This window comes from Ornithorhynchus anatinus, chromosome X2 (assembly GCF_004115215.2).
Source record: "Ornithorhynchus anatinus isolate Pmale09 chromosome X2, mOrnAna1.pri.v4, whole genome shotgun sequence".
In the NCBI taxonomy this organism is placed as follows: Eukaryota; Metazoa; Chordata; class Mammalia; order Monotremata; family Ornithorhynchidae; genus Ornithorhynchus; species Ornithorhynchus anatinus.
The window spans coordinates 150,733-160,552 of NC_041750.1; the positions used below are offsets into that span (position 1 = coordinate 150,733).

Below are 9,820 nucleotides of genomic sequence, written 5' to 3' on the forward strand. Positions count from 1 at the left end.
AGCGCTGGGGTAGATCCAGGGTCATCAGGTTGTCCCACATGAGGCTCACAGTTAATCCCCATTTGACAGATGAGGTCACTGAGGCTCAGAGAAGTGAAGTGACTTGCCCACAGTCACACAGCTGACAAGGGGCAGAGCTGGGATTCGAACCTATGACCTCTGACTCCCAAGCCCGGGCTCTTTCCACTCAGCCAAGCTGCTTCTCTTCATCCCCATTTAACAGAGGAGGGAACTGAGGCCCACAGAAGTGACTTGTCCAAGGTCACCCAGCTGACAAGCGGCGGGGGCGGGATTCGAACCCACGCCCCCGGACTCCCAAGTCTGGTCACTGAGCCCTGTTGGGGCCGTGGGGCCCCTCTAGGCTGCGGGAGGCTCCCCCAGCCCCACTCTATGGTTGGGGGCGGGGGGAGGGGGAGGCCGGGTGACGTAAGGCGACGCCAGGCGCGCGCGCCCCCGCCGCGGTTCTCGCGAGAGCTGCCCAGTTGGGGTGTCCCGGCGCGCGCACGGACGGGGCGGCGGGCGGGAGGGATCGGGAGGGATCGGAAAGGATCGGGAGAGATCGGAAAGGATCGGGAGAGATCGGAAGGGATCGGGAGAGATCGGGGACCCGTCGAGCCCCCAGCAGACGGCCCGAGCCCATGGAGCCCAACGCGCCGAAGCGGAGGGAGCCGCGCGGGGCCCTGCGCATCAAAGTCATCTCCATGGGCAACGCCGAAGTGGGCAAGGTGCGCGCGCAGCCCGGGGGCGGGGCCTGCGGTGGGGGAGGGGCCGCACCTCGTTAAGCGCTGATTTGGTGCGGAGCGCTGCTCTAAGCGCTGGGGGAGATACAAGGGCTTCAGGTGGCCTCACGGGAGGCTCCCGGTTCATCCCCATTTGACAGATGAGGTCACCGAGGCCCAGGGAAGTGACCTGCCCAAAGTCACCCGGCTGTCAAGTGGCCGAGCTGGGATTCGAACCCATGACCTCTGACTCCCCAGCCCGGGCTCTTTCCACTGAGCCAGGCTGCTTCTCTAAGTGCTTACTACGTGCAGAGCACTGTTCTAAGCGCTGGGGGGAGATACAGGGGCAGCGGGTTGTCCCACGTGGGGCTCCCAGTCTTCATCCCCATTTTACAGATGACGGAACTGAGGCCCAGAGAAGTGAAGGGACTTGCCCACAGTCACCCAGCTGACCAGTGGCCGAGCCGGGATCCGAACCCATGACCTCTGACTCCCCAGCCCGGGCTCTTTCCACTGAGCCACGCTGCTTCTCTAAGTGCTTACTACGTGCAGAGCACTGTTCTAAGCGCTGGGGGAGATACAGGGGCATCAGGTTGTATCACGTGAGGCTCCCGGTTAATCCCCATTTGACAGATGAGGTCACCGAGGCCCAGAGAAGTGACTTGCCCAAAGTCACCCGGCTGTCAAGTGGCAGAGCAGGGATTCGAACCCCTGACCTCTGACTCCCAAGCCCAGGCTCTTTCCATTGAGCCACGCTGCTTCTCTAAAGGGCCTCCAGATCCTCACAATCATATAATAATCATAATGTTGGTATTTGTTAAGCGCTGACTAGGTGCAGAGCACTGTTCTGAGTGCTGGGGGAGATCCAGCGTCATCAGGTGGGGCTCCCGGTCTTCATCCCCATTTGACAGATGAGGTCACTGATGTCCAGAGAAGGGAAGTGACTTGCCCACGGTCACCCAGCTGACAAGGGGCAGAGGGGGGATTCGAACCCATGACCTCTGACTCCCAAGCCCGGTCTCTCGCCATTGAGCCACGCTGCTTCTCTAGCCCCATCCCCGGCTCTGCCACTTGTCAGCTGTGTGACTATGGGCAAGTCCCTTAACTTTTCTGGGCCTCAGTGACCTCATCTGTAAAATGAGGATTAACTGTGAGCCTCACGTGGGACAACCTGATGACCCTGGATCTCCCCCAGCGCTTAGAACAGTGCTCTGCACATAGGAAGCGCTTAACAAATACCAACATTATTATTATTATTATTATCATTATTATTATTATCCCATCCGGCCGCGGAGTGGCGCTAAAAGGGCGTAGCCCGGGCATCATCATCATAATGTTGGTATTTGTTAAGCGCTTACTCTGTGCCAAGCACTGTTCTAAGCGCTGGGGGAGATACAGGGTCATCGGGTTGTCCCACGTGGGGCTCCCATTCACCATCCCCATTTGACAGATGAGGTCACTGAGGCATGGAGAAATTAATAATAATAATGATGTTGGTATTTGTTAAGTGCTTACTATGTGCCAAGCACTGTCCTAAGCGCTGGGGGAGATACAGGGTCATCAGGTTGTCCCTCGTAGGGCTCACAGTCTTCATCCCCATTTTACAGATGAGGGAACTAAGTTAAGTGACTTGCCCAAGGTCGCACAGCTGACAAGCGGCGGAGCCGGGATTAGAACCCATGACACAGGACTGGGAGGCAGAAGGACTGGATTGTAATCCTGCCTCCTCCCCTTTTTTTTTTTTTGCATTTGTTAAGCACTTACTCTGTGCCAAGCACTCTTCTAAGCACTGGGGTAAGGTTGTCCCACATGGGGTTCACAAACTCCATCCCCCCTTTTACAGACGAGGTAACGGAGGTCCAGAGAAGGGAAGTGACTTGCCCAAAGTCACACAGCTGACAAGTGGCAGAGCTGGGATTCGAACCCATGACCTCTGACCCTCAAGCCCATGCTCTCCACTGAGCCACGCTGCTTCTCTTGTCGGCTGTGTGACCTTGTGCAAGTCACTTCTTTCATTGGTTCATTCGGTCGTATTTATTGAGTGCTCACTGTGTGCTGAGCACTGTACCAAGCACTTGGAAAGTACAATTCAGCAATAGAGACTGCCTGCTCACACCGGGCTTACCGTCTAGAAGGGGGCAGGCAGACATCAAAACAAGTAAACGGGCATCAACAAAAATAAATAGAATTATAGATATATAAACATCAAAACAAGAAAAAGGCAACTTCTCTTCTGAGTGAACTTCTCTTCCCCTCTCCCAGCCCCCCAGCATTTATGTACATATCTCTAATTCTATTTATTGGTGTCCATTTCTGCCTCCCCTCCGTCTAGACTGTAAGCGCGTTGTGGGCAGGGAAAGACACTGTTTATTGTCGTGTTGGACCTTCCCAAGCGCTTAATACAGTGCTCTGCCCATAGCAAATGCTCAATGAACGCGATTGAATGAACTCTGGGCCTCAGTTACCCCGTTTGTAAAATGGGGATTGAGATTGTGAGCCCCAGGTGGGACAGAAACTGTGTCCCACCCAATTTACTTGTGCCTCCGGCAGCACTTCGTACAGTGCCTAGTGCATAGTAAGCACCCGGCAAATGCCACAATTATTATTATCATTATTATTGTTAACCCTGACTCTTCCACCTGTCTTCTTTGTGACCTCGGGCAAGTCACTTCACTTCTCTGTCCCTCAAGTTGCGTCATCTACAAAATGGGGTAAACACGGTGAGACCGAGACTGAGTTCACCCCAATTAACCTGTGTCTTCCCCAGTGCGTAATACAGTGCCGGACACATAGTAAACCCTTAACCAATGCCATAAAATTGGGCAGTGAAGGGTCAACTTCACCTTCTCTGGTGCTGCCGCACTTGGGTGGGCCGGGTATCCGCACTGTGCAGAGCACTGTACCCGACGCCTGCTGCGGACAGAGTGCCTTGCTGGGTGCCTGCGACGAGCGGAGCGAGCCCTGACTTCTAGGCGCCGGTTGTGTTCAAGGCGCTGTGCCAGATGCCTGCTGCATGCTTGGTGCGGCTATTTTTTTCTGGCTGAACCTCTTCCAGAAGCGATGCCTTTAATAGTCACAAAAATGAGGCAACCAGCTGGAAACCACTGTCCCCAAGGTGGTATTTTCCTCCAGCGGTGGGCCAGGCGAAGCGTTGTGCGCCCAGGTTATCATCTCTCTATCAGCCTCGTGGTGAGCCGCCCAGACCCGGGCGCTCCGGACCCTCGGGTGTTGGAGCGTACTGGGGCAGTTCGTTCAGGCTATTTCTCCTTGCTCAGAGCTGCATCATAAAGCGGTACTGCGAGAAGAGGTTCGTCCCCAAATACCTGGCCACCATCGGGATCGACTACGGCGTCACCAAGTGAGTGTCCCGGGAGTGTCCCGGGGACGCAGTCGGGTGGGAGTAGAGAAGAGGATCCCAAGCTCTGCCCTCATCAGAAAAATGCATATGGACGCTCCCCTGGGGTGAGTGGGTGGAGGGGTGCAGATTTCAAACTCGTTGGGACGTTCCCTGGGATCCAGAATGTGGTCCGAAGGCTTCTACACCACGTGTGTTCCGATCATCCATCCTCCCAGTCGACCTTCTGCCAACCATCCATCCATCCATCCATCCATCCATCCATCCAACCATTCATCGAGCCGCCAACCGATCGTCCAACCATCCGGGAGCATTTACTGAGTGCCGCTACCTACAGAGAACCATACCGTGTGCTTGGGAGGGTACGATAGAATCGGTAGACGCAATCCCTGCCTTCAAGTAATTTACGATCTAGCAGAAGAGACAGAGACTGAAATAAACTATAGAGAGAAGGCGGAAGTGCTATGTGGGTGTCGTTAATATAGAAGGGTTTAGATGGTGCGGAAGTTCTGAACTGGTGGTGGGGGTCTGGGAGATTAGCGATTAGGTCACATAAGCTCTTAGAACAGTGCTCTGCACCCAGTAGGTGCTCGATAAATACGATTGAATGAAAGGACACCTGGAGGAGAAGTGATTTCAGAAGGGCCTCGAAAGTAAGGAAAGCGGAGATCTGCTGGGTATGAAGTTGTTGGGACTTTCAGGCAGGGTCAGGCTTGAGCAAGAGGTAGGAGAGACAAGAGCCAGGCTCGATGAGTAGGTTGGCTTGAGAGGAGTGAAGTCTGCGAGCTGGAGTGAACTGGGAGTAGACAGTGGATAAAACAAGGGGGAGAGAGCTGGGTGGCCTGAAGCCAATAATGAGGAGTTTCTGCTCTATGTGGGAAAGAGTGGGCAGGTGTTGGAAGTTTTTAGGAGGGAGGAGATGGGGGCATAATGATCTAAGGGCACCTTTCCCGCTGGCGCAATGCTCCCCTGAGGGTTGGTGCACTGTCCATCCTCCTAGCCACCGCTGCTGACTGTGGACTGGAAACTGCGGGAGGGGAAAGGAGTGGGTGGGCGGTGAGGGGAGTCGAGAGACGGGGCATAGTGGGGCGTGACAGGGAGAGCAGTAGGTGGAGGGTGGACCGTTTCCTAATCTAGTTGAGTATGTGCCCTGGGCCGTGCCGGGAACAGAAAAGGTCACCGTGTGCCCAGAGGGAGTGGAGCGTAGGCCCCGAGTCAGCGCACTCTGCATCCAGACAATAAAGCGTGTACACACCTGACCCTGGGCCCGGTTCCACTGCCGTCGGCGTCCTTTCTAAAGAAAGCCAGCCCTGTGCTCAGCGACCCTTCGGGGTCCAGCAAGGGGCTTCCGGCGGTCAGCGCCGAGGCCGACCCCTGGAGGCGGGGGGCAACGCTCGTCCTTCAGGTCACCTGTTGTCCCTTTCAGGGTGCAAGTCCGAGACAGGGAGATCAAAGTGAACATCTTCGACATGGCCGGCCACCCCTTCTTCTATGAGGTGAGGGGTATCGCTGAGGGGAGAGGGTCATCCATTGAATCGCCTCTCGGATCACTGCCCCCTTGCCTCCAGCTTGCCAGTGGGGAGTTTGGTTTGTACCTGGGGCCTGCTTTTGGCCTGTAGAGGCACAGGTCCCCTCGGGAGAAATAGGAACAGTAGAAAACGGATGTTCTGAGTGCCCACTGAGGGCAGTGCTCTGTACCGAGAGCATGGGAAAGCGCAGCATAAGCCCTGAACAAGGCCCCTGCCCACAAGGAACTTCCATTCTAATGGGGGAGACTGGCATAGAAATGTTAACGCGGGGAATATGTTTGTGCGTTTGCACGTGCGTGGTGTGCATGCCAAGGATGGGTATAAAGAAAGAAGTACCCAGGATATTGGGAGTTAATGGGGGAAGATTTACTGGAGGAGGTGGGATTTCAGGAGGCTTTGAAGAGGGGGAGAGCTGAGTTCGGCTGATTTGGGGGAGGGAGTTCCCAGGGCACAGTGGGAGCGAGGGAATAAAGGTGGGAAAGTCGAGAGCTCGGTACAGTTCCAAGTTTGGCTTGGGAGGAATGAAGAGAGCGGGTTGAGGAGCAGCTAGGTGAGACACCCCATGCTCATCCCCAGATGGAGGCTAGAGGCTCAGTCTCCCCTCTGAAAAGTCCTTGCGGGGAGGGATGTGAGGGTCCCCGAATGCCCCGCCATGAGTCAGTAATGACCACGGGGTGGAAGAGAGTTGGTCTCACTGCTCGATCCCCACCCCCTCTCAATGCACTGTGGCCCGACTGCCGGTCAGCTGGGTCTCCCGCCCCCATCTATGGACTCTTGAGGGACCGGGCAAACCCAGGCTCTGTTTGGCTAAGGAGGAACCGCCTTCTTTTCCTCCTCTTCCCCCCCTCAACCGGGATCGGGGAGGGAATAGCTCAGGAAAGGGGCGCCAGGGCCTGGAGCAGGGGTTGGGGCTGGAGTGATCTGACACCTTACGGGAAGTCTAGAGCTCCTCGCGGGGCCCGAGGACACACGTGTTGTTCTCAGGTCCGCAACGAGTTTTACAAGGACACGCAGGGGGCCGTGCTGGTCTATGACGTGGGGCAGAAGGAGTCCTTTGATGCCCTGGAGTCCTGGCTGACCGAGATGAGGCAAGAACTGGGGCCCCACGGAAACATGGACAACATCATCTTCACGGTCTGCGCCAACAAGGTATCGGGACTGGGTGACTGGAGTGGCCGGAGCCTTCGTCATCGTCGTCATCAGAACAATATCAGTAAAAATAATCACGGTATTTAATAGGGTTTACTGTTGGCCAAACACGGTGCTCCCGACGAGAATATCAGACACGGTCCCTGCCCCACCTGGGACCCAGAGTCTAGGAGGGAGAATAGGGATCTTTTCTCCAAGCCAAGAGGCTTTTTGTTTTTTTTAAAATGGTATATTGTTAAGCGCTTATTATGTGCCAGGCACTCTACTAAACGCTGGGGTTGATATATCAGGTTGGACCCAGTCCGTGTTCCACATGGGGCTCAAAGTCTTAATTCCCATTTCACAGATGAGGTGATGGAGGCACAGAGAAAGGAAATGACTTGCCCAGGGTCACGCAGCAGACAAGTGGTGGATGAGAACCCCGGTTCTCAGACTCTCGGGACCGTGTTCTTCCCGCTCTGCCTGAGCCGGGACCCTGGCAGTGACACCGCTGCTTCCTTTGCCATGCCCAACAGTTGAGCTTGGGCAGAAGTGGTCATGTTCTACTCCCAGGGTTCCCACCGCTGCCAGGGCCACGGTCCCCTCTCCTGCTCAGTGACTGCTGTGGGCCAGTCCCCTGGGGGCAAAGGCCCTCACTCACCTGGCCTTTGCCTGGCACCGCCCTGTCCCCTAGAAACCCCTGCGGGCCTCCTGGGCACCAACCAAGAAATAGGGACTAAAACCCCTGAAGGTGGGCCAGGTCCAATGTGGGTCTGGTACCGGCCTGTGAGCCAGCGTCCCCAGGGACGTGCCCAGGGCCAGGCTGGCACTGCGTGAGCTCGGGACCCGTCCGGGGCAGTGGCAACAGTGGGGTGTCCGGGTCGGCCCTGGGTGATTGAGGGTGCCCGGGGGTGGTAGCCGGCCTCGCCCTCCGGTCCGCACATCCTGCACTGGGCTCAGAGGGCGTGAGGAGGCATCCGGTGGCTTTTCTCTAACCGCACTGGCCTCCCCGCTCTCCTTCAGATCGACGTCTCCAAGCATCGCTGCGTGGATGAGAACGAGGGGCGACTCTGGGCCGAGAGCCGGGGCTTCCTGTACTTCGAAACGTCCGCCCAGACCGGGGAGGGGGTCGGTGAGATGTTCCAGGTACCCGGTGGCACCGGGGGTCCGGGGCGCGAGGGCTCAGTGTGAGATAACCCGTGGCCCCGAGTTTACTACCGATCACAGCCCGGTTCCCACCCAGCAATCCCAGCCTCTGAGCTGAAACGGCCCGTGGGGTGGGAAGGCATGTGGTCGCGGGCCCCGGCCGCCACTGTAGATGTTGCAGTCCCCTTTCGGGGCGTCTGGGGACAGGACGGGGTCTCCCCTCCTCCCGGATGGGCTCTCGGCTGCTGCCGCCAGATAGGCCTAACCCGGGAGGGCTGGGGGGGGGGTGGCCCACAGACGTTTTTCAGTGCCATCGTGGACCTGTGTGACCATGGCGGGAAGCGGCCGCCGGCGAGCCTCAGCGTGGGCTTCAGCAAGGAGCAGGCGGACACCATCCGTAGGATCCGCGGCAGCAAGGACAGCTGGGACATGCTCGGGGTCAAGCCGGGGGCCAGCAGGTGGGCCGGCACGGAAGCCCCGGGGGAGTAGCCGGGGCCCCCGGGTGGGGTCCGGGGGGTAGCCGTTCCTCGCCAAACCAGAGGTGTCGGCCCCCAGTCTGGCCTGCCGGTGTACGGCGGGGGCCCCCAGGGGACCGGTCGCCTCCCCTTCCTCCTCCTGCTCCAACTCCCGCTCCTCCTACGTGGGTGGATCCCGGGCCCGCACCCACCCGTGGCCGGAGCGGCACCCACCGTCTCCAGCCTCGCCGTCCCGGAGCCGCAGGCCGGGCCGGGGAGGGTAGTGCCCCTGCCTGAGTGTGATGGGCTGTGCCTGGCCTTGGGTCGGCTTCGGGCCGACCGGGTCCCTCCTCCTGCCCGCCCACAGGGACGAAGTGAACAGGGCCTACCGGAAGCTGGCCGTGCTGCTGCACCCGGACAAGTGTGTGGCTCCCGGCAGCGAGGACGCCTTCAAAGCCGTGGTGAATGCCCGGACCGCCCTGCTGAAGAACATCAAATAGTGGGAGGTGGAGGGGGAGTTGGGGGCCGGGCGGGGGGGTGGGGGGAGGGAGACCAGAGCCGGGAGCCAGGACGGGGATGGGGAGCGAGTCTCCCGGAGACTTGAGGCGGACCAGAGATTTCGGCTTGCGATGTCCACCCGCCAGCCTCACCGAGTCGGTGGTGGTCTTGAGCTGCGGCCCGAGGACGGATCCCGTACGGGTGCCCGGTGCCCAGCTGGTGCCTTCCCGCGTTCGGCAGCAGGAGCTCGCATCCTTCCACCCATCCATCCGTCCGTCCGTGTGCGGCGGGTGGGCTTTCCCCTGGGTTAGACGGTCAGTTTTAGGCGTGGGGACGATCGGGCCGGCCGCCTCTTGGCCGGGATCCAGATCCGATCGGTGTTCACCATCCTTGGGTCAGGCCTCCGGAGGGCTGGCCGGCTCCCCGTGCCGGCACGGTCAAGCTGGACTCCGTCTCCTGCCCTTGCTGGGACCCTTATCTTAGGCTCGGCCCTGGGGGCACAAGAGGGCCACGGAGACCGAGAGCTGGACCGGGAGGGGTCTGGGGAACACAGGGGCTATTCGGGCCTGGTATTTGTCCCGGGCCAAAATCTGCCGACTGAAGCAGAGAGGAGGATTCCTCCGTGGTTGCCAAGTCTCTCACTTGTGTGCCATTTCCCTGCAGCGGGACCACGCGGCGGGAATGCCCCAGGGAAGGCACCGCTGCCAGGCGGTCTCTGCTCTCACCCCCCATCCCCCACTCTGAGCCTCTTCCACCACCCTCACTCCCTCCCCTCCCACCCCACTGCCCTTCTCAGCTCTGAAATGGTCTGTTGGCATGGCAACCGGGGCTCTCTGCAGCCTCCGCATCTGGCCACAGGAGCAACACCTCTGTGCTGGCCAGCATCCAGGCCAAACCAGACGGTGCCGAGCTGGAGCCGGAGACAAGGGTGGGGAGGCCCAGAGCAGCCCCACGGACCCCCCCCCCCTTTCCTGGCTGTAGTCTTTGTCA

The 9,820-nt window shown here is 58.8% G+C and overlaps 1 protein-coding gene across 1 annotated transcript; it reads left to right on the forward strand.

The window, feature by feature from the left end:
* Positions 1–638: 638 nt before the first annotated feature.
* DNAJC27 (DnaJ heat shock protein family (Hsp40) member C27) lies at positions 639–8,858 on the forward strand. Its single transcript, XM_029053154.1, has 7 exons — positions 639–725; positions 3,995–4,077; positions 5,501–5,570; positions 6,588–6,752; positions 7,755–7,877; positions 8,175–8,335; positions 8,700–8,858. The coding sequence occupies exons 1-7, from the start codon at positions 639–641 to the stop codon at positions 8,830–8,832; spliced, it is 822 nt and encodes a 273-aa protein (XP_028908987.1). The 3' UTR covers positions 8,833–8,858.
* Positions 8,859–9,820: the final 962 nt, after the last annotated feature.

Coding starts and splice junctions, on each gene's coding strand:
- DNAJC27 (XM_029053154.1), top strand. CDS start 639: ATGGAGCCCAACGCGCCGAAGCGGAGGGAGCCGCGCGGGGCCCTGCGC. Junction 726..3,994: donor GCAACGCCGAAGTGGGCAAG/GTGCGCGCGCAG, acceptor CTCCTTGCTCAG/AGCTGCATCATAAAGCGGTA. Junction 4,078..5,500: donor ATCGACTACGGCGTCACCAA/GTGAGTGTCCCG, acceptor TGTCCCTTTCAG/GGTGCAAGTCCGAGACAGGG.